The 25648-nt window shown below is 41.1% G+C and overlaps 1 protein-coding gene across 2 annotated transcripts in view; it reads left to right on the forward strand.

Annotated features, from left to right (window-relative positions):
• The window catches only part of nek11 (NIMA-related kinase 11), a 243540-nt gene that overhangs the window by 65627 nt on the left and 152265 nt on the right, over positions 1-25648 (forward strand). For both annotated transcript variants that reach the window (XM_055658619.1, XM_055658627.1), the window contains exon 3: positions 17079-17244. In XM_055658619.1, the coding sequence (XP_055514594.1) occupies positions 17079-17244 (166 nt within the window). The remainder of the gene's footprint in view (positions 1-17078; positions 17245-25648) is intronic.

The following is a 25648-nucleotide window of genomic DNA, read 5'->3' on the forward strand; positions in this document are numbered from 1 at the left end:
ATAGCAACCAGACAGTAGTAGCAGCACAATAAGTGTGAGGGAGGGGGTGAAACTCAGACCAATCATCTACTCTTGTTTCTCCAAGTTGTACTCTGTTCAACAATGATCATAGTTTGTGCACAAAAGTTCAATTTTTTTCATAGTATTCTCGGTGGTTGGCAGTTATGTGCTAATGCGAATCGCACGGAGCTGTGCCCAGTCCATTTCTTGAAGTACATGGGTTAGCAGATTTTTGATATAGGTTTACATGCAGGACATTGACCACCTGTTCACACTGGTTCTATGTTATCCCACTTTTGCACCCACTCCCTACACACGTGGGCAATTTACAGTACCAATTAGCTACAAATCCGCACATCTTTTGACACACATGGTCACGGGGAGAACATGCAAACTCCACTTGGACAGCACCCGAGGTCAGAATCATACCCGGTTCTTCAGTGCTGTGAGGCACCACTGTCAACCAATTATTCGAGTGATTTAATCTTATGATGCACATTCTCTAACTGGGATCAGAAAGATTTTTAACATTTGTCATCATTTAAGTTATAACTTTTATGATCTACAACTCCTTCCACAACATCCTGTATTTTATTAGCTCTACTTATGGCCTAATTTTAGATTAGTTTAGAGATACAGCATGTAAACAGGCCCTTTGGCCCACTGTGTCCACGCCGACCAGCGATCCCCGCACATTAACACTATCCTACACCCACTAGGGATAATTTTTACATTTACCAAGCCAATTAACCAACAAACCTGTACGTCTTTGGAATGCGGGAGGAAACCGAAGATCTCTGAGAATACCCACGCAGCTCAAACTCCGTACCGACAGCACCCATAATCGGGCTCGAACCCGGGTCTCCGGCGCTGCATTCTCTGTAAGGCAGCAACTCTACCGCTGTGCCACCGTGAATCCTTCTGAGGTTTTGCTTTCAATATCTTCTGTGCCTCGGCTTTCCAATATTCCATTTGAACTGGATTTATCAATATATCAATATACCAAAGGGATTTATTTTAGTCCTCAGTTTAACTCCAATAGCCCAGTCATTCGATGTCTTCTTAACCCACTTTAATAAATGGCTTATTTTAATTTCTGTTGTAAACTTGATACCTTTAATTTCTATTGGTGATGTAGCCTTCACCATCAAAGGAAACATTTTGTCCCATGTTTTCACATTCTTAAACTGCTTCAACCAAATTCCTCCTTTATAAACATGATTTAAACTTTCCTCAGTATTTGCAGCTCCTCACACCAATCTGCATTATGGGGAGTTATAGATCTTCTGGAAGCTAAGAACAATGTGATTTCATTAATTTATAGTTTATTTACCCTGGTCGGAGCATTAGTTTAAAACATTTGCATGCTGAAAATTGTTTTTTAAATTAACAATTGGAACAGCAATTTCCTTCTTTTAAAAAATATAACCAAAGACACAGTAACTTAAACTGCATTTGGGCTGATTTAGAAACATAGAAACATAGAAAATAGGTGCAGGAGTAGGCCATTCGGCCCTTCGTGCCTGCACCGTCATTCAATATGATCATGGCTGATCATCCAACTCAGTATTCTGTACCTGCCTTCTCTCCATACCCCCTTGATCCCTTTAGCCACAAGGGCCACATCTAACTCCCTCTTAAATATAGCCAATGAACTGGCCTCAACTACCTTCTGTGGCAGAGAATTCCAGAGATTCATCACTCTCTGTGTGAAAAACGTTTTCCTCATCTCGGTCCTAAAAGATTTCCCCCTTATCCTTAAACTATGACCCCTTGTTCTGGACTTCCCCAACATCGGGAACAATCTTCCTGCATCTAGCCTGTCCAACCCCTAAGAATTTTGTAAGTTTCTATAAGATCCCCTCTCAATCTTCTAAATTCTAGCGAGTACCAACCGAGTCTATCCAGTCTTTCTTCATATGAAAGTCCTGACATCCCAGGAATCAGTCTGCTGAACCTTCTCTGTACACCCTCTATGGCAAGAATGTCTTTCCGCAGATTAGGAGACCAAAACTGTACGCAATACTCCAGGTGTGGTCTCACCAAGACCCTGTACAACTGCAGTAGAACCTCCCTGCTCCTATACTCAAATCCTTTTGCTATGAATGTTAACATACCATTCGCCTTCTTCACTGCCTGCTGCACCTGCATGCCTACTTTTAATGACTGGTGTACCATGACACCCAGGTCTCATTGCATCTCCCCTTTTCCTAATCGGCCACCATTCAGATAATAATCTACTTTCCTGTTTTTGCCACCAAAGTGGATAACCTCACATTTATCCACATTATATTGCATCTGCCATGCATTTGCCCACTCAGCCAGTCACCTTGCAGCCTCCTGGCATCCTCCTCACAGCTGCCCCCCAGCTTCGTGTCATCCGCAAACTTGGAGATGTTGCAATCAATTCCCTCGTCCAAATCATTAATATATATCGTAAATAGCTGGGGTCCCAGAACTGAGCCTTGCGGTACCCCACTAGTCACTGCCTGCCATTGTGAAAAGGACCTGTTTACTCCTACTCTTTGCTTCCTGTCTGCCAACCAGTTCTCTATCCACATCAATACTGAACCCCCAATACCGTGTGCTTTAAGTTTTTATACTAATCTCTTATGTGGGACCTTGTCGAAAGCTCTGAAAGTCCAGATATAACACATCCACTGCTTCTCCCTTATCCACTCTACTAGTTACATCCTTGAAAAATTCTATAAGATTAGTCAGACATGATTTACCCTTCATTAATCCATGCTGACTTTGGCCAATTATTTCACCACTTTCCAAATGTGCTGCTATCCCATCTTTAATAACTGATTCTAGCAGTTTCCCCACTACCGACGTTAGACTAACTGGTCTGTAATTCCCCGTTTTATCTCTCCCTCCCTCCCTCCCTTTTTAAAAAGTGGTGTTACATTAGCTACCCTCCAATCCTCAGGAACTACTCCAGAATCTAAAGAGTTTTGAAAAATGATCACTAATGCATCCACTATTTCTGGGGCTACTTCCTTAAGTACTCTGGGATGCAGCCTATCTGGCCCTGGGGATTTATCGGCCTTTAATCCATTCAATTTAACTAACACCACTTCCCGGCTAACCTGGATTTCACTCAGTTCCTCCATCTCATTTGACCCCCGGTCCCCTGCTATTTCCGGCAGATTTTTTATGTCTTCCTTAGTGAAGACAGAACCAAAGTAGTTATTCAATTGGTCTGCCATGTCCTTGTTCCCCATGATCAATTCACCCGTTTCTGACTGCAAGGGACCTACATTTGTTTTAACTAATCTTTTTCTCTTCACATATCTATAAAAGCTTTTGCAGTCAGTTTTTCTGTTCCCTGCCAGTTTTCTTTCATAATCTATTTTCCCTTTCCTAATTAAGCCCTTTGTCCTCCTCTGCTGGTCTCTGAATTTCTCCCAGTCCTCTGGTAGGCTGCTTTTTCTGGCTAATTTGTATGCTTCATCTTTTGTTTTGATACTATCCCTGATTTACCTTGTTATCCACGAATGCACTACGTTCCCGGATTTTTTTTTTTGCCAAACTGGGATGAACAATTGTTGTAGTTCATCCATGCAGTCTTTAAATGCCTTCCATTGCATATCCACCGTCAACCCATTAAGAATCAATCGCCAGTCTATCTTGGCCAATTCACGTCTCATACCCTCAAAGTTACCTTTCTTTAAGTTCAGGACCCTTGTTTCTGAATTAACGATGTCACTCTCCATCCTAATGAAGAACTCAACCGTATTATGGTCACTCTTGCCCAAGGGGCCACGCACAACAAGACTCCTAACAGTTGGTTAGCTCACGTTGGTATTGGGCATTCTACTTGCTTTGTAAATCTAACCAATTATGTTCCAATTCTGTTTTATAGGCTTTTTCAAAGATTTATTTTACCATCCAACGTATGAATTGAAAGAGAACACCTAATTTGTCGGCGTAATACACAATGTGACAAACATTTTGGCCAAAATATTTAGCAATCATTAGACCATCCATATATAGATAGCCTGTGAATTGTAAGCCTGGATACTTGGCGGCCACGATGTATATATTTTACAGACTAAAAGCCCTGTCCCACGGTACAAGTTCATTCCAAGAGTTCTCCCGAGTTTTACCCTGATTCGAACTCGGAGATTTACAGTAATGGCCGCTCGTCGGTACTCGGGGCTCTCATGGACATTTTTCAACATGTTGAAAAATCTTCACGAGTCATCCCGTGCTTACCTGCCTTAAGCGAGTCTTCCCGAGTACCTGCCGTTAACGTTACTAGCCACTAAGAGACGTGCCCGCTACGTTCATTCTCCGTGCCTACCACGCGTTTGATTTTTTTTAAACTCGGGAGAGCTCTTGGAATGAACTCGTACCGTGGGACAGGGCTTTGAGTCTTCTCTTGAAGGTAGCAGAGTCAGGGGATTGGATTAGATTAGATTCCTTTATTGTCATTTAGACCTTTCGGTCTGAACGAAATTACGTTGCCTGCAGTCATACACAGAGCCAATAAAAACAAAACATACAATAAACACAAATTAAACATCCACCACAGTGAGTTCACCAAGCACATCCTCACTGTGATGGAAGCAAAGTCTTAGTCTCCGTCTCTTCCCTCCTTGTTCTCCCTCTGCGCTGAGGCGATCGATCCAGGCCGGAGATGCTGCCCTCCAGTCCAGCAGACCTCCGTGGTGTTGTCGCCACCGCCGAAAGCCGGAATGCCGTCTCCGCTCCGAGACGGCCCGCCACAGCATCAGCTCCGGGTCCCGCAGTCTCCGCTCCAGGCCACTGCCCCAGCTCCGGGTCCCGCAGTCTCCGCTCCGGGTCCCGCAGTCTCATAGAAACATAGAAATTAGGTGCAGGAGTAGGCCATTCAGCCCTTCGAGCCTGCACCGCCATTCAATATGATCATGGCTGATCATCCAACTCAGTATCCCGTACCTGCCTTCTCTCCATACCCTCTGATCCCCTTGGCCACAAGGGCCACATCTAACTCCCTCTTAAATATAGCCAATGAACTGGCCTCAACTACCCTCTGTGGCAGAGAGTTCCAGAGATTCACCACTCTCTGTGTGAAAAAAGTTCTCCTCATCTCGGTTTTAAAGGATTTCCCCCTTATCCTTAAGCTGTGACCCCTTGTCCTGGACTTTCCCAACATCGGGAACAATCTTCCTGCATCTAGCCTGTCCAACCCCTTAAGAATTTTGTAAGTTTCTATAAGATCCCCTCTCAATCTCCTAAATTCTAGAGAGTATAAACCAAGTCTATCCAGTCTTTCTTCATAAGACAGTCCTGACATCCCAGGAATCAGTCTGGTGAACCTTCTCTGTGCTCCCTCTATGGCAATAATGTCCTTCCTCAGATTTGGAGACCAAAACTGCATGCAATACTCCAGGTGTGGTCTCACCAAGACCCTGTACAACTGCAGTAGAACCTCCCTGCTCCTATACTCAAATCCTCTTGCTTTGAAAGCCAACATACCATTCGCTTTCTTTACTGCAGCAGGCAGTAAAGAAAGCGAATGGTATGTTGGCTTTCATAGCAAGAGGTCTCCGCTCCAGGATGCTGCCGAAAGCCAGAACGCCGCACCAGCAAGTCGGGCCACCGCTGCCCCAGCCCCGAAGACGGCCAGCCTCTCGTTGGTAAGTCCTGGCTGGCTCTGCCTCTGGACCCTCGGGGTCGATCGCAGGTTGGAGGCCACCAGCTCCGCCATTAGGCCTCAGCGCAGACGGAGGCAGAGAAGGGGGATACGACACGAAAAAGTCGCATTCCCCCGAAGGAAGAGACAGAGAACATGTTTCACCCCTCCTCTAACACAACCCAACAAACTAAAACTTAACCAAAACAAGACAAAAAAAACAACAGAAAAAAGTAAAGACAGACGGACTGCAGGCGAGCCGCAGCTGTTAACAGCGCCGCCACTTCCGGAACCCGCCTCCACTTCCGGATTTGGGGAGAAGGCAGGAACGGTGTACTGTTTGTGGATGATCAGCCATGATCACATTGAATGGCGTTGCTGGCTCGAAGGGCCAAATGGCCTACTCCTGCACCTATTGTCTATTCTGTGTTTTTCAGTCAATGTTACATTATATATTAATAATTTTTTAATCGGAACCACTGTTCAAATAAATGTTTTTAACATTTTCAAAATGCTATTTAATCACCGTTTCCATCTATTCTAAAATCATCAATGCCAAGTCCATGCCTAATTTATCAAATCCCTGAAATGAAATTCAATAACTTTTCTGATTGTCTGTATTTGATAGTCCAGGAATACTTTAATGAGCCATAGCAATTTATCTTTCATTTCTTGCAATGTAGTAGTAACTATTTGCTCTTCTCTTCCACAGAAGCCAAATTAAAAGTATAAAACACAACCGATCCATGCAAACCATTCCGACTCCAGGGGGCTTTTTTTAATAGCTTCACAGAGCCCACTGGTTATTTCTACCCCACCACCTTCACTGTTTGTCTAAAATTATATCTGCATTGGAAAAGCTGCCAGACTTCATTGTATATTGTGCACCATGCATCATGTTTGAGAGAGTTAGCAGTAATAGTCACTGGGCTAGAATCTGGAGATTGTTTCTGCTGACCCAGAGATATGATTTGATTTGTATACTGCTGAGTTATTTTAAATTTAAGTAATTTAAATGAACCTGAAATGAAAGGCTGTAGTGGTGAAGGTGAAACTATTAGGTCATTGTTTAAAAATCCATCTGATTCACTGATGCCTTACCTTTGAAGATGGAAATCTGCGATTCTCATGGCCTGGCCCTCGTGCTTTAACCCAACAAATGGGCCGTGTTTTATTGCTGCATAGTCTCTGGTCATAGTGCTTTTATAAATATCAAACAATGGCTGTTTTTTCAGTGGCATGAATAAACATACAAATACAAAAACATCTATAATTATAAACCTTTCTTTACCTGATGCAATGCATGTTTTTACTTTAAAAACAAGAACCTTCTCTCTATAGAAAGTGTAAACTTTGATAATCAGTGATGCCTTTCTCTGACCTTCTCAATATAACCAGGGCAATGACTTGCTGGACACGTTACCATAACAACATTACTGATAACCTTTATATTGCTAACCCGAGATAATATTCGGAGATTGTGGGGACAAAAGTAACATACAATCTATTTCTTATAAAAATAGGCATCAGCAGTGATGAATCGATAAAAACAATTGCTGAAAGTCACAACTGGGCATCTACATAAAAAAACACAGATGCAGAAACACAGAGTTCAAAGGAATTTCAATTTGAAATATTAATTCTGTTTCTCTCTCCACAGGTGCTATAATCTGCAAAGTATTGACAGCATTTCCTGTTTGTAATATTAGTTTTACAGCACCTGCAATTGATTTTGGTTCTCAAACACTGAAGCAGGAGCATGAAAAATAGGAAAGGTTCCCTCGTGTCTGATATTTTACCTTGGTGCCACCTTCCTGTACTAAGTCCATATCCCTCGATGCCCAGAAAATCTAAAAATCAATTGAGGTCTGTCGTTAATATGCTTAGTATCGAGCTTCCACAGCCCTCTTTGGTGAACGAATCTCACAGTTCACTTGTGTCTAAGTGAAGATATTTTGTATTCATCTTGATCCTGTATAGCTGACCTCTAATGATGAGTCTATGATTCTGGGTTCTCGACTCTTCTGCCTAGGAAAAAACATAACTGCATCTATCCTGTCAAACCCTGTAAGAATTTGGTCTGTTATAATGAGAATTTAGCCTCTCATTCTTTTACACTCAACAGGGTAGACCAAGTCTTTTTAATTTCTTCTCATTATCATTTATCTGTATATTGTAGAAGGCGTCATTGTAATCATGTGTAGTTTTTTCTTTGACTGGATAGCGTGCAACAAACTTTTCACTGTACCTTAGTACACCTCAGTTTGGGGGTGGGGGGGGGGGGGGGAGGGGAGGAAAGGGGTCGGTCTGGCAGCTCAATGTTCTCGGATATAGGAGAAATGGGGGTGAAGGTTAAAAAGATGGGGGGCGGGGGCGGTTGCATTACTGGTTAAGGAAGATGTCATGGCAGTGGTCAGGGGTGACATTACGGACGGTTCATCTAGTGAGGATAGATGGGTGGAACTGAGGAACAATAAAGGGATCATCACCTTGTTGGGGGGTGTACAACAGACCCACAAATAGCCAACAGGAATTAGAAGGACAAATATGCCAAGAGATTGCAGACAGCTGCAGGTCAAATATGGTTGTTGTACTAGGGGATTTTTACTTTCCAAATATTGACAGGGAAAATCATAGTGTAAAGGCTTTAGATGGGGTGTAATTTCTCAAAAGTGTTCAGGAGAGTTTTCTCCAGCAATATGTAGGGGCTCCCACACTCGAGAGGGCAACACTGGATCTAGTATTGGGAAATTGGGTTGGACAAGTGAATGAACTGTGTGTGGAGGAGCCTTTTGGGACCAGTGACCACTATTCGATTCGGTTTGAGATAGTTATGGATAGGGGCAGAGAGGATCCAGGTGTAAAAATGCTCAACTGAGGTAAGGCCAACTCTGAGACAGGAAAGTAGACTATTATCTGAATGGTGGCCGATTAGGAAAAGGGGAGATGCAACGAGACCTGGGTGTCATGGTACACCTGTCATTGAAAATAGGCATGCAGGTGCAGCAGGCAGTGAAGAAAGCGAATGGTATGTTAGCATTCATAGCAAAAGGATTTGAGTATAGGAGCAGGGAGGTTCTACTGCAGTTGTACAGGGCCTTGGTGAGACCACACCTGGAGTATTGTGCACAGTTTTGGTCTCCTAATCTGAGGAAAGACATTCTTGCCATAGAGGGAGTACAGAGAAGGTTCACCAGACTGATTCCTAGGATATCAGGACTTTCATATGAAGAAAGACTGGATAGACTCGGCTTGTACTCGCTAGAATTTAGAAGATTGAGAAACGTACAATAGAAACATACAAAATTCTTAAGAGGTTGGACAGGCTAGATGCAGGAAGATTGTTCCCAATGTTGGGGATGTCCAGAACAAGGGGTCACAGTTTAAGGATAAGGGGGAAATCTTTTAGGACCGAGATGAGAAAAACATTTTTCACGGAGAGTGGTGAATCTCTGGAATTCTCTGCCACAGAAGGTAGTTGAGGCCAATTCATTGGCTATATTTAAGAGGGATTTAGATGTTGCCCTTGTGGCTCAAGGGGTCTGGGGTATGGAGAGAAGGCAGGTACAGGATACTGAGTTGGATGATCAGCCATGATCATATTGAATGGCGGTGCAGGCTCAAAGGGCCGAATGGCCTACTCCTGCACCTAATTTCTATTTTCTATGTTTCTATGAGAGTATGAATGAAAGTCTTGCTCAAGTTGACTGGAGCAGGTAATTTGAGGGGAAAGAAGTGGGATGTTTTTAAAAGGGTGCTGACAAAAGACCAGGATAAGCATGTCCCTGTTAGAGTAAAGGGCAAGACAGGCAAACAAAAGGAAGCTTGGCTGACAAGGGAAATTGAGTCATTGGTCAAGACACATGGGACAGGTATAGGCAGCTGGGATCACGTGTATCCCTGGAGTAGTTTCAGGAACTGAGGAGTAAACTAAAAAAGGGAATCAGAAGGGCAAAAAGGAGCCAGGAGATAGCTCTTGGAGAGAGATAGGATTAAGGACAATCCCAAGAGATTTTATAAATGCATAAGAGGGAATAGGTTAACTCGAGAGAGAGTGGGACCTCTCATGAATCAAAGTGGTCACCTCTGTGTGGAGCCACAGGAGATGGGCAAGGACCTCAATGAGTATTTCTCCTCTGTATTTACCGCAGAGAAAGACAGGAGGATGGTGGAACTTGGGGCAGTCAATGGAAGTGGCTTGAGAGCAGTCAGTGTTACCGTCGAAGCGGCGCTGAAGGTAATATTGTGTTTGAAGGTAGACAAGTCTCCAGGGCTGGATCAAATATATCTGAGGACATTGTGGGAAACTAGAGAAGAAATTGCGGGGGCCCTGGCTGAAATTTATAAGTCGTCTATAAATACAGGAGAGGTTCCAGAAGACTGGAGTGTGGCAAATCTTGTGGCTCTTTGCAAGAAGGGCTGCAGGGAAATTGCTGGGAACTATAGGCCAGTGAGCTTGAAAAGTAGTTGGAAAGTTAGTAGAGTATTATGTACAGGCATTTAGACGAACAAGGGCTGACAAGATAGTCAGCATTGTTTTGTCATGTCTTACAAATCTGCATTTTTTGAACACATGAGCAAAAAGGTCGATGAGGGCAGAGCTGTATATATATATATGGAGTTCAGCAAAGCATTTGACAAGGTTTTGCATGGTAGGTTGTTCTGGAAGGTTAGATCAGATGGTATCCAAGGAGAGATAGCTGAATGGATAGAAAATTGACCATAGAAGGAAGCAGACGGTGATGGTGGAAGATTGCCTCTCGGACTGGAGGCCTGTGACTAGTGGTGTGCCTCAGGGTTCTGTGCTGGGCCAGTTTCTGATTGTCATCTATATCAACAATTTGGATGAGAATATACACGGCAAGATTAGCAAGTTTGCAGATGGTACAAAAGTGGGTGATTTTGCAAATAGTGAAGATGGTGGTGAGAAACTGCAGCAGGATCGTGATCGAGTGGCCATGTGGTCTGAGAAATGGTTGATTGAGTTTAATACAGAGAAATTAGGTTTCGCAGTTAGGGAAGTCTAACATGGGCAGGGCCTACACAGTGAATGATAGGGTTCTGGGGAGTGATGGAGAGCAGAATGATCTAGGAGTGCAGGTGCATGGTTCCATGAAGGTGGATTCACATGTAGAATGGGTGGTCAAAAAGGCTTTTGGCACATTAGTCTTCATCTGTCTGAGCATATAGGAAGCCATGTTTTTTACTGTTCATTTACAGTTTGGTGTTCAGTTTTGAACGTGGTTATAGGAAAGATGTTGGCAAGCTAGAAAGGGTACAGAGAAGATTTACAAGTGTTTTGCCAGGACTAGAGGGTCTGAGCTACAGGGAGAGGTTGAGTAGGCTAGCACTCTATTTCTTGGAGTGCAGGAGGATGAGGGGAGATCTTATAGAGGTGTATAAAATCATGAGCGGAATAGATCGATTAGATGCACAGTCTCTTGCCCAGAGTAGGGGAATCGAGGACCAGAGGACATAGGCTTAAGGTGAAGGAGAAATTATTTAATAGGAACCTGAGGGGTAACATTTTCACACAAAGACAGGTGGGTGAATGGAACAAGCCTGAATGCAATGGCTGCCTCGCCAACAGTCTGTCTGTCTCTTCCTTCTTTGTGTTTAAATAGTGTGTGTTAAATGTATGTTTTAGTGTTCTTTAGCTTATTTTATGTGGGGGTGGAGGGGGATAGGGGAAATTTTTTCTAATCTCTTACTTCGACGGAGATGCAATTTTTTTTCCGTATCGTATCTCTGTCCGCACTGTGGCTTAACATCAAGGAGTTGGCGGCCTTTGGAGGTGATTGACCGGGTGCTCCATCATGGGTGCTTGCGGACTTTAACGTCGCGGAGCTCGTGGTCTCTGGTTAGAGGCCGATTTCGGGGAACTCCAAGCCACAAGAGCTTCGATCGCCACGACGTGGGAGCTTCGATGGCCCCGACTGCGGATGGTTTGACTGCCCCGACTGCGGGAGAATAAAGAGGAAGAAAATTGGACTTTTTTGCCTTCCATCACAGTGAGGAATGTGGGAAATCCACAGTGGTTGATGTTTATGTTAACTTTTATGTAGTTGTTTGCCTTGTTGGTTTTTTTCGTATGGTCCTATTCGCATATCACTGTGCCTTAAGTGATAGATGTGACAATAAAATACCTTTGAAACCTTTAAATGTGTGGCATTCCCACCTGAATATGATATGTTTATTCTTGCTCTGTTTCCCGCCAATTAATCAAACTGCAGTATAGAGATAACCTCAATCTCGTGCGCTAATTTTGTTTAATGACCTCTGATATAGCACTTTATCAAAGGCTTTCTGAAAGTCAAAACAAACCATATACATGTTCCAGAATTTTCTAAGTGACTGCCGTAAAAAGCTCTAACAGATTTGTCAAACATAATTTTCCTGTCATAAATCTTTTTACTCCAGCCAATCTTATTGTTATTTTATATCCCCTGCTACCAATTAGTTTAATAATAGATGATAGTACTTCCCTGGCTCTACCAGGTTAACTGGTCTATAAATCTGTTTCTCATTGCATTCTTTCTTAAGTAGATTGATTATATTTGCCATTTTCGAAACGTTAGGATTCTTTCTGGATCTATAGGATCTTGGTTGATGACAACCAGTGTTATGCCACCTTTGGGAGGAGGTTTATCAGATTCTGGGGATTTATTGGCTTTCAGTCTTGTCACCTTTCCAGAGTAAAATGTATTTCCAATACTAATTTCTTTTGGCTTGTTGTTCACTAGTTCATCACTATTCCATGAATATTGATACAAAATATCTCTTCAATTTTGCTGTCATTTTGTGAATAAACTAAATAGCGGGAGGGGAAGGGGGGGGGGAGGAGTTGACAAATTGGGAGTATAAGGATGGAGTTAAAGGGGAAGAGAGTACAGGAAAAGTTACAAAAGACACCCAAATTCATGAGACGGAAGGTTCAAGAAGGGATAAGAGAATAAGGTCAGGTGAAATAGGAACTGGTGTGAGAGGGGAGGTGAAAAACTATTTTAAAGTGATGTATATGAATGCACAAAGTATAAGAAATAAAGAGGCTTGGTTAGAAATTGGTAAGTATGATGCTGTGGGAATTACAGAGACATGGCTGCAAGAGGATCAGAGCTGGGAAATGAAGACATCAGGGGTATACGTCCTATTGAAAAGACAGACAGGTGATCAGAGGGGGTGGGGTGGCTCCGTTGGTAAGGAATGAAATTCAGTCCCTTGTGAAGGGTGACATAGAATCAGAAGATGTAGAGTAATTGTGGATAGAACTGAGAAATTGTAAGGGTAAAAAAACCCTAATCGGAGTTATCTACAGCCCCCAAACAGTAGCCTGTAGATAGAGTGTAAGTCGAATCGGGATTTAAAATTGGCATGTAACAAAGGTACAGTGGTTATGGGAGATTTCAACATGCAGGTCGACTGGAAAAATCGGTTTGGTACTGGACCCCAAGAAAGGGAGTTTGTGGAGTGCCTCCGAGGTGGATTTTTAGAGCAGCTTGTACTGGAGCCTACCAGGGAGAAGGCAATTCTGGATTTAGTGTTATGTAATGAACCGGATTTGATAAGGGAACAAGGTAAAGGAACCATTAAGAGGTAGTGCACATTTAGAGCACATGGTATTGGGGGTAGGGTGTTGACGTGGATAGAAAATTGGTTGGCAGACAGGAAGCAAAGTGTAGGAGTGAACGGGTCCTTTTCAGAATGGCAGGCAGTGTCGAGTGGAGTGCCTCAAGGCTCGGTGTTGGAGCCGCAACTGTTTACCATATATATTAATGATTTGGACGAGGGAATTTGGAGCAATACTAGAAAGTTTGCAGATGACACAAAGCTGGGTGGTAGTGTGAACTGTGAAGAGGATGTTAGGAGGTTGCAGGGTGACCTGGACAGGTTGAGTGTGTGGGCAGACGTGGCAGATGCAGTATAATATAGATAAATGTGAGGTTATCCACTTTGGTGGCAAAAACAAGGGGGCAGATTATTATCTCAATGGGGTTAGGTTAGGTAAGGGGGAGGTACAGCGAGACCTGGGTGTCCTTGTACACCGGTCACTGAAAGTTGGTTCACGAGATTGATCCCTGGGATGGTGGGACTGTCATTTGAGGAAAGATTGAAAAGACTGGGCTTGTATTCACTGGAAGATGAGAGAGGATCTTATAGAAACATAAAATTATTAAGGGGTTGAACACGCTAGATGCAGGAAACATGTTCCAGATGTTGGGGGAGTCCAGAACCAGGGCCCACAGTTTAAGAATAAGGGGTAGGCCATTTAGAACTGAGATGAGGAAAAACTTTTTCACAAAGAGAGTTGTGAATTTGTGCAATTCCCTGCCTCCGAAGGCAGTGGAGGCTGATTCACTGGATGCATTCAAAAGAGAGTTTGATAGAGCTCTTAGGGCTAGCGGAATCAAGGGATAAGGGGAGAAGACAGGAACGGGGTACTGATTGTGGATGATAGGCCATGATCATATTGAAAGGCGATGCTGGCTCAAAGGGCCGAATGTCCTACTCCTGCACCTACTGTCTGTATCGATGTGTGTGATACAAGTTTCACAAATGTTTCAGTGTTAGCCATTGCTTATTTAAGAACATGGGTTCAGGTTGCAATTAATCGCTTTTAATCTTAACACAAAATTTTATCAATCACAAGACCAAGTGCAGACCTGTTGGGTGTGCTCCACCAACACACCCGTTCCCTACCCATGGCCCCCACGGGAGGCGTGGTCCTCCAACTCAAGCTGTTCCCGAACGTAAGTGAAGCTGATCACTGCTAGCCGAGGCATTGTTTTGATTTTTTTCAATTTTAATCCGTAATAATTTGAGAAATAAAGCATAACATTTTCAGTGAAGATGTCTGCCTAGAGGGGAAAAATGTGAATTGGAATATGTAAAAAATTTGTGAAAGTTGTCATATTTAAAGCTTTAATCGTGAATAACGTCAAATATATGATGAAAACTTCATTGAAGCTAATCACTGGTAGCCGAGCCATTGTGATGTCATCAGTCGAAGCTAGTCGTTTTAAATTCAGTCTTTTGATTTTTTTAAAACTTTAATCAGAAATAAGTCGAGAAATAAAGCATAACATTTTCAGTGAAGATGTCTGCCTAGAGGGGAAATATGTTAATCAGAATATGCAAAAATCTTGTGAAAGTCGGCATTTATAAAGCTTTCATCGTGAATAACGTGAAATATAGGATGAAATCTTCAGTGAAGCTGATAACTGCTAGCCGAGCCACTATGATGTCATCAGTTGAAGCTGGTCTGCTCCCCCAATGCACCCGTTCCCTACCCGTGACCCACATGGGAGGCATGGTCCTACAACTCAAGCTGTTCCCAAACGTGAGATTCCAGCACTCCCCTGCCTCCCTCAGCAGTGGGCTTTAAAATAAATTGCAATTGCACTTCCCCTGCGTGTTGCAATAGCAATTCGCTCTCCCCCTCCTGTGAGGTGAAAAATTCAGTGTTACTGTATCGCAACATTTTATCGAAGTGTGTTGGAAGCTGGCAGTAATGATTTTAATGAAAAATGTGAATCAGAATATGTCTGCTCCTCCAACGGTGTGGTCTCCCAACACAATATTCCACCCCTCAGCCGTTCCCCCAATGCAACTTAACCCATTCCCGAACGTAAGATTTCAGCACTCCCCTGCCTACCTCAGCAGTGGACTTGAAATATTTTTTTAATTGCACTTTCCTGCCTGCCGCATCAGTTCCAACTGCAATACCAATTGGCCCTTCCCCTCCTGTTGAAAAATCCCATTGAGGTGAAAAGTTCAGAGTGTTTCTGTCTTGCAACTTTGTATCGAAGTGTGTTGGAAGCTGGCAGGAATGATCTTAACAGTAAAAATCTTATGAAAGTTGGCATTTTTAAAGCTTTAATCATGAATAACGTGAAATATAGGATGAAATCTTGATTGAAGTTGATCACTGCTAGCTGAGCCATTGTGACATCATCAGTTGAAGCTGGTCATTGTAATTTCAAAGTCTTATGATTTTTTAGACTTTTAATCAGTAATGAGTCGAGAATAAGTCGAGAAATAAAACATAACATGTTCAATGAAGGTGATCTCTGCCTGGAGGGGAAAAATGTCCAAATATGTACAAAAATGTAATCGTTACCGCGTAGTGTTTTTGCGAAGATGTAAAGACAACCACATATACACACACACATATATACACACATATACACACGTACAAGATCACAGTTTTAATAAGTATATGATATGATATGATGATGATAACCTTTCCTTAAATCCTCCTTAATCGTGAGATTATTGATTGTCCATTTTTCATTGTGTTTTATTAGCACTAAAATAGCCCCTTTCCACATTAGTTCCTCAATATATTGATGTAGAACATGATTTCTTATAGATTTCATGAATTTAGTTTCTTCAGTTTTGCTAATTTGGGTTGTCTATCGTAGATGCAGAATGAAGCCCCCATGATAATTGTATCACCATATTATATGTTCTAATTTCTGTCAACCCCTACATTATGGCTACTGTTTGGGAGCTGAAAGAAAACTCCCACCAATGTATTCCGGCCTTTTTTTTAGCCTGGTTACTGTTGCAAGATATAAAGTGGATTGCTAGATGCACCATTAGTTGTGAAACATTTGAGATCTATAAGGGCTCGCTAGAGGGCGAAGATTATAATATCTCTGATTTACTAAGAGGAATTTGCTATCGTGTATGTTGGATCAACAATATTTTTTTTTTTAAATCAACTATTTATTGAACATGAGGATGCATAGCAATTATATCTGTTTCCACTTCCCCTTGCACCCACCAGTCCCTGTGTGTGTAAAAAAAACACGTATTGTAAATCATCTTTAAACTTAAATCACCTTCACTCCTTAAAGCTATCCCTTTAGTATTTGGCATTTTCACCCTGGTAAAAATACTGACTATCCAACCCAAAGATCTTATAGCGAGCAAGGTGGTCCACTCTGCTAAAAAGCCGTAGTAGGGTCATGGGTAATTTTCAGCGCCATTTCCGTAACCGGCTTTCATCATTGCGGGTCGAGACCCCTGTTCAGACTTAGTCAGGGGAAAGAGGAACTCAAACCATCCTCCCCCCCCCTTCCCCCTTCCCTCCGACACGGACACAGAGTGATCACAGGCCCCCTTTTTTTTGTTAAACATCTATTTCCTTCGGGTTTTTTTTAAATGTCCCCCTTACCATTTCCATACTTTTTCAATAGCTGCCATGATCCGTTTGATGTCATCCTTTGCCCTGCTCCTCAACTCATTGATTACTCAGTGGCAATGTTGCTGTTGCATTACTTTTGGCTACAAATGGACAGTGTGGAAATTCATTAAAAGTTAATTCATTAATTAGATCTTAATACCTGTCCACCTTTGATCAATTCCCTCATTTTCATGTTGATCAATTTCACCCAGCACATCACTTTACCAACAATAATTTTAATTCCTTTCTTCAATTGCTTCTTTGTAGGAAAGTCTTAAAGGAGATATCTGTTGGAGACCTGGAACCAAATGAGACTGTACAGGCTAATTTGGAAGCACAGCTGCTTTCGAAGCTTGATCATCCAGCAATTGTTAAATTCTACTCCAGCTTCGTAGAACACTATAGTTTCTGCATCATTACAGAATACTGTGAGGTAAGCAATTATTCAACCACCAGACAGAAGATTTGCAATGTTTTCAATTTGTTTAGGTTTATGTGACAAAACACTGGTTAATTTAAAGTGGCACATTCCCACTATTAGTTTGTATGGTTATATGTTGTTGACTTGAACATTGTGGTGTTTGGACTAGATCAAAAGTTTTCTTTGTTTTTAATGATATTTTGAATTGCAGCGAATTGATGCACCCAGTCGCATGCTACGATTTCTCATGCTCTGCAATGGACTGGTAGCTCAGTCCTCAGAAATAATTAGAATTTAGAAAATTGTTGAGAACATTTGATACATTTGTTGAGAGCATGTGATGCATTTACTGTATCACTTTTATTTTAGTCACGAGATATGATAGCTCAGGAAGTAATTGTTTAAAAATGTGCTATAATGATGTGGGATTTTGCGTAGGAATCACCACTTGTTTAATCCAGATAGGGTAAGTGATTTTCTTGTATTCAAGCAGTGTTTAATGCACAGAAATTATATGAAGGATTCATAGCATGTTTAAGCACAATTTAAATTCTTAGTTTTCAAGATTCTTGCACCATATTTGAGATTATACTATTATTACCTTAATACTTCCTTGCTCCATGGTTTGAAAATGTTGGGCTTTGATGATATATGATAGAAGTTGTTCCCTCAAAATGTATTAACCAAATATGATTCAAAGTGAATACATTTGCATTTTAATTGAATTAATTGATGTTCTATATTATCCTTTTATTTAAGAAAGGTTATGTTGATGTTAGATTTTTTTAAATTAAGTGAAAGAATGACCCTCATTTGAGGAATGTTGTGATGGATCTGAGAAGGAATGAAGGAATGACTCCAACAATAACAGCACAGGCTGATACAATACTACAAATAATGTCCACTTCAAAACAACCTAGATGGGATTGGCTAAGGGCCATGTGGAGGAAGTAAATCAGAATTCAGCAATTCTGAATGCAACGATAACAGTGCACATGTAAATCACATAAGTTCAGCACGAGTAAAGGAAATATATTTTGGTGCAGGCACCGAATAACCTACAGTTAAATCAGCTCCTCTAATTCAAACTTTACAGCTTCTGATTATTGTCAATTCATAGATGTCTGTTGATAAAAATATTGTAGCTTCTGACCTTCACTGCAATGTGGTACATGTTTGGCCATAGCAAGAAGTTTTTAACATGGACATTCTACAGTGCCATAAAAAAGATTCCTGATGTAGATCAATTCCGACAAAGAGCAATACTTTTTCATTACATGGTGAGAAAATTGCATTCCTTGACTCCCTGCGTTATTTTCACTTAGGGCAAAACAGATATTGTTGCATTTGCACCTTATCCATTTATTTACTATGAGAATTGCATACTTTTGTGTAGTAATTGAAAACTGCAGAGCTAGAGTGTAATGAAAAAAATATTAAAAATTCAAATGAAATTTTGTCCTATGGTATAGAAATATAATAGCTCATCAGAAGACAAAGAGAATAGACGCAGTCTATTCTGCAGATGTTATTCATTCCTCAGCAATGTAACTGGCTGACTGCAATCTTCCAAGAGTATAAGAAATAGAAGCGAGCTTAGACCATTCAGCCCTCCGAGTCTGCTCCTCAATTCCACATGTTACAGGTTCATCCTCCAACTAAAATCTTGTCCTTTGTCTATTTTATGGGGGGTTTTCACCCACAACTCAATGTGCAATTGGATCAGAAATTGAACATTCGATATGATCATGGCAGATCATCCAACTCAGTATCCCATCCCTGCCTTCTCTCCATACCCCCTTGATCCCTTTAGCCACAAGGGCCATATCTAACTCCCTCTTAAATATAGCCAATGGACTGGCCTCAACTACCTTCTGCGGCAGAGAATTCCAGAGATTCACCACTCTCTGTGTGAAAAAAAGTTTTCCTCATCTCGGTCCTAAAAGATTTCCCCCTTATCCTTAAACTATGACCCCTTGTTCTGGACTTCCCCAACATCGGGAACAATCTTCCTGCATCTAACCTGTCCAACCCCTTAAGAATTTTGTAAGTTTCTATAATAACTGACTCCAGAATTTTCCTCACCACCGATATTAGACTAACTAGTCTGCCATTTTCTCTTTCCCTTCCTTTTTAAAAAGTGGGGTTACATTAGCTACCTTCCAGTCCTCAGGAACTACTCCAGAATCTAAAGAGTTTTGAAAAATTATCACTAATGCATCCACTATTTCTGCGGCTACTTCCTTAAGTACTCTGGGATGCAACTTATCTGGCCCTGGGGATTTATCGGCCTTTAATCCATTCAATTTACCTAAAACCACTTCCCGGCTACCCTGGATTTCACTCAGTTCCTCCATCTCATTTAACCCCCAGTCCCTTGCTATTTCCGGCAGATTATTTATGTCTTCCTTAGTGAAGACAGAACCAAAGTAGTTATTCAATTGGTCTGCCATGTCCTTGTTCCCCATGATCAATTTGCCTGTTTCTGACTGCAAGGGACCTACATGATGATGGTTTGCGACCCAAAACATCACCTTGCCATGTTCTCCAGAAATGCTGCCTGACTAGCTGAATTAATCCACCTTTTTGTATCTCTCTATGGAAATGAATTCTTTATTTGGGGGAAGATTGATGTATATTATGTGTAACGCATCATTGAAGATTATCTGTTGCTCAATGAAGGAGACATGTTAATGTGAATCGGCTTAAATATATTCATACCAATCACTTTATAATGAGCTTACAGCCCAGTGGTATGAATATTATAGACAATAGGTGTGGGAGTAGGCCATTCGGCCATTCAATATTGATTTCTCTAACTTCTAGTAACCTCTGCCTTCCCTCTCTCTCTATCCCTCCCCCACCCAAGTCGCACCAGATTCTCGTTTTCACCCAACAAAAAGCTAACACTGGCCTATTTCCTTTATCGTTGTTACTTTTTTGCATATCTTTCATTCATTGTTCTTTATCTTTCCACATCATCGTATATATTCTTGTTTCCCTTTGTTCTGAAGAAGGGTCTCGACCCGAAACATCACCCTTTCCTTCTGTCCAGAGATGCTTCCTGTCCCGCTTTTTGTGCAAATCTTTGGATTAAACTAGCATCTACAGTTTCTTTCTACGCTTATAGCGACTGCTTAATTTGTTCTAACTGATCCATTATCTTGGCCTCACTGGAGAATGGAAGTAAGTGGAATTGAAGTTACTTGAATTAAGGAAATGGAACATCACAAAATGTAATATTTTTTGAGTCCAATATTTTTCTTTCTTATAATTTAAGAAATTAATACTTTTTATACAGACCTTTCACTGTGGCCATGGCTGCACAAAGTGCTTTACAGCCAACAATTGTTGTCACTGGTGTGGAAAAACATGCTAATCAATTTGGACACAGCAGCTCCCACAACTGCAACATGATGAACCAGATGGTCAATTTGATTTTGATTGAAGGATAAATATCAACTAACAGTGGCTGTCAGTCCTCCTCACTTTGAAGCTATGCTTGCAATTAAAAATGCAGATGAGAACTAATATTGATGTAAAAGGCAGCATCTCTGACCATGCAATGCTGTTTTAATTATGCTCCGGGCTGGTACTCAAATACACAACGTTCTGAGATGAGAATTGTTCCCAATGAACCAGTCTTAATAATACAATTTATCTGTGTACTTATCCTTTATTGCTGGTCCTTGGATCAGTGGGATAGGTGGATAATCAATCAATGCCTTGACTTGGATCTTGCAAGCTTCAATTGTTTTGCCAAGTGAAAGGTGCTGCATAGTGCAAATTGAACGATCAATGAGATCAGGAATTATCTACAACATTCAGTCACTTTTACTCTTGTACTCGTTAATACGCCTTATGTCTATTAATCTTTAATTTAAAATTCACAAAGCATTGATTGTTGTTTGTGAAAGGGGGGTCTCATAATTCTACCATTATTGCATGCAACAATGTTTCATATTGCAATCCTGAAATGCTTGGTTCTTATTATAAAATTGTACCTCGGTGATCTCTCCTTGTCATTTAACCCTTAGAGTGCAATGTAGGTTAACTAAAATTAAAATTGGACTCCAAGTGCTCATTTTCAGCTTCAGCAATCCACCTCTCTGTTCCTCCTCATTGAATGGCATCTGCAAACCAGGATATTAAATTCTGCAATTGTATATGGTGCGAAGCTGAGGAGTGCCATCTGCCACATTCTGCAAATCTGAAAATGAATTCATTATGCTACTCGCATCCTCTACCTGTCAACCTGTTACTGACCCCTGTTGAAGGTTCCCTTCAATTTTGCCTTCTGAGGTTTACTATTAACCTCTTGTGAGGAATCTTGTCAGATGTCAGAACTGTGCTTAGTGGACACTTCAGATAATTCAGTCGAGCGAGTCAGACGTGACCTGCATTTTAGGAAACTCAGCTGATTCTCTTCAAGTAGCTAATATCTGATGCTATTTAAACAATCTGATTCGGTTATTTACTAGGATTTGATTTCAAGGGAGAGGAAAGGTAAAGATGTAGCTTTGAACTTCAGTATGTCCCAAATGTCCTTAAGAACCAGAAACTTTTTCTAAAATGTAGTTGTGGTTGCAAATGATGGTGTCTGTTTGGTTCTATATATAGGGATGTTACAAAATTTTGAGATTTAAAAAATCAATCCTGTAATTTATCCCATCAGATAAAGCTTAAAAGGAACTTTAATTTGATACCTAATTCACTTTCATATCTTCAGTATTTAAAACGTTATGCTCATTTTCATACTTTGGAAATTAGCATCTTGTTCCCTATTGCTTTTACATTAACTTAACATAAAAAACATCGAGGACAGTCAATTGACATAAAAGCCCATAATTTTATTAAAAATAACTGAATGAAAGTTTCAGTTATTATAGATTGAAGCATTCTGAAACAAATTTGATACATCCTACTTGGATGACCTGAAATTAAAGTATATAATTAGTTAATTACCTAATTAAGTAGCTAATTACAAAATTCCGATGTGACGGAAATAGTAATAAACACCCAGACTGCCTTGAAAATTCAAAAATGTGATATTCTCAAGTTCAGAACTAATATTATTGTATATAACCATATAACCATATAACAATTACAGCACGAAAACAGGCCATTTCGGCCCTACAAGTCCGTGCCGAACAACTTTTTTCCCTTAGTGTCATCTGCCTGCACTCATACCATAACCCTCCATTCTCTCCTCATCCATATGCCTATCCAATTTATTTTTAAATTATACCAACAAAACTGCCTCCACCACTTACACTGGAAGCTCATTCCACACCGCTACCACTCTCTGAGTAAAGAAGTTCCCCCTCATGTTACCCCTAAACTTCTGTCCCTTAATTCTGATGTCATGTCCTCTTGTTTGAATCTTCCCTATTCTCAAAGGGAAAAACTGATCCACATCAACTCTGTCTATCCCTCTCATCATTTTAAAGACCTCTATCAAGTCCCCCCCTTAACCTTCTGCGCTCCAGAGAATAAAGACCTAACTTATTCAACCTTTCTCTGTAACTTAGTTGTTGAAACCCAGGCAACATTCTAGTAAATCTCCTCTGTACTCTCTCTATTTTGTTGACATCCTTCCTATAATTGGGCGACCAAAATTGTACACCATATTCCAGATTTGGTCTCACGAATGCCTTGTACAATTTTAACATTACATCCCAGCTTCTATACTCAATGCTCTGATTTATAAAGGCCAGCATACCAAAAGCTTTCTTTACCACCCTATCTATATGAGATTCCACCTTCAAGGAACTTTGCACGGTTATTCCCAGATCCCTCTGTTCAAATGTATTCTTCAATTCCCTACCATTTACCATGTACGTCCTATTTTGATTTGTCCTGCCAAGGTGTAGCACCTCACATTTATCAGCATTAAACTCTCCATCTGCCATCTTTCAGCCCATTTTTCCAAATGGCCTAAATCACTCTGTAGACTTTGGAAATCCTCTTCATTATCCCACAACCCCCTATCTTGGTATCATCTGCATACTTACTAATCCAATTTACCACACCTTCATCCAAATCATTGATGTACATGACAAACAACAAAGGACCCAACACCGATCCCTGAGGCACCCCACTAGTCACCTGCCTCCAACCCGACAAACAACCATCCACCATTACCCTCTGGCTTCTCCCATTCAGCCACTGTTGAATCCATCTTGCTACTCCTGCATTTATACCCAACAGTTGAACCTTCTTAACCAACCTTCCATGAGGAACCTTGTCAAAGGCCTTACTAAAGTCCATATAGACAACATCCACTGCTTTACCCTCGCCAATTTCCCTAGTAACCTCTTCAAAAAATTCAAGATTAGTCAAACATGACCTTCCAGGCACAAATCCATGCTGATTGTTCCTAATCAGACCCTGTTTATCCAGATGCTTATATATATTATCTCTAAGTATCTTTTCCATTAATTTGCCCACCACTGAAGTCAAATTAACAGGCCTATAATTGCTAGGTTTACTCTTAGAACCCTTTTTAAACAATGGAACAACATGCGCAGTACGCCAATCCTCGGGGACTATTCCCGTTTCTAATGACATTTGAAATATTTCTGTCATAGCCCCGGCTATTACTACACTAACTTCCCTCAATGTCCTAGGGAATATCCTGTCAGGACCTGGAGACTTATCCGCTTTTATATTTTTCAAAAGTGTCAGTACTTCTTTTACTTTGAAACTCATAGTATCCATAGCTACTCTACTAGTTTCCATTACCTCACATAATTCAATATCCTTCTCCTTGGTGAATACCGACGAAAATAAATTGTTCAATATCTCCCCCATCTCTTTTGGCTCTGCAGATAGCGGTCCACTCTGTCTCTCCAATGGACCAATTTTATCCCTCGTTATCCTTTTGCTATTAATATAGCTGTAGAAACCCTTTGGATTTACTTTTTACATTCCTTATACTCCTCAAGCACCTCATTTACTTCATGTTGCCTATAATTATTGTAGATCTCCCTCTTTTTCCGAACAAGATGTCCAATTTCCCTTGAAAACCAGGGCTCTTTCCACTTTTTACTGTTTCCTTTCAACCGAACAGGAACATAAAGATTCTGTACTCTTAAAATTTCCCCTTTAAATGTCCTCCATTTCTCTTCTACATCCTTCCCATAAAACAAAATGTCCCAGTTCACTCCTTTTAAATCATTTCGCATCTCATCAAAGTTAGCCTTTCTCCAATCAAAAATCTCAACCCTAGGTCCAGTTCTGACCCTCTCCATAATTATAATGAAACTAATGGTATTGTGATCACTGGACCTGAAGTGCTCCCCAACGCATACCTCCGCCACCTGTCCCATCTCATTTCCTAACAGGAGGTCCAACACTGCCCCTCCTCTAGTAGGTACCTCTATGTATTGCTGCAAAAAACTATCCTGCACACATTTTACAAACTCCAAACCATCCAGCCCATTTACCGAATGTGTTTCCCAGTCTATGTGTGGAAAGTTGAAATCTCCCACAATCACTACTTTGTGCTTACTACTAATATCTGCTATCTCCTTACATATTTGCTCTTCCAATTCTCGATCCCCATTTGGCAGTCTATAATACACCCCTATAAGTGTTGCTACCCCTTTCCCACTTCTCAGTTCCACCCAAATAGCCTCCCTAGATGAGCCCTCCAATCTATCCTGCCAAAGCACTGCTGTAATATCTTCCCTGACTAGTAATGCAACACCTCCACCTCTTGCCCCTCCAATTATATCACACCTGAAGCAACGATATCCGGGAATATTTAGTTTCCAATCACAGCCCTCCTGCAACCATGTTTCACTGGTCGCCGCAACATCATACTTCCAGGTGTCTATCCAGACTCTAAGCTCATCCACCTTTCTTACAATGCTCCTAGCATTAAAATATGCACATTTAAGAAACCCTCCGCCTCTTATTCTCTGTTTATTTCCTTTTTTTTCTTGCTTCTCTTGTGCCCGAGTGTTTCCCTTTTCTGCTTCCTGCCTCCCATTCTGTGTACTAGCTCTCTCTGTTTGAGTCCCTCAGTATTATATGCTGTAAGTCCGTAACAGGTAAAGAAATTACAATTTCCAGCAAAAGACCAAGTCTTCATGAAGAACATCAGCTGTTAGCTAGTACACTGGCATATCATAATCAGTAGCATCATCATAAACCTCAGACTGCAACCAATAAGCAACTCTGTACACCTTGTTTTACCTCTACTTTTCAATTTTGGCATTGTAAACTACAGGTTTTTGCTCTTCAAACCATGCATGACATGCTTTTCTGCCCACTACTTCCCCATTCAGACTGACTTTTTCCAAACAAGGTATACAAGTACAAGATATGTTCATTTTTAAGATCCCTCTTAGATTTGGGCATGACAGAGAAATTTATTTCAAGGCGAGCTCTAGCTATGCCAGGCTGGGCA

This window comes from Leucoraja erinacea, chromosome 2 (assembly GCF_028641065.1).
Source record: "Leucoraja erinacea ecotype New England chromosome 2, Leri_hhj_1, whole genome shotgun sequence".
NCBI lineage: Eukaryota > Metazoa > Chordata > Chondrichthyes > Rajiformes > Rajidae > Leucoraja > Leucoraja erinaceus.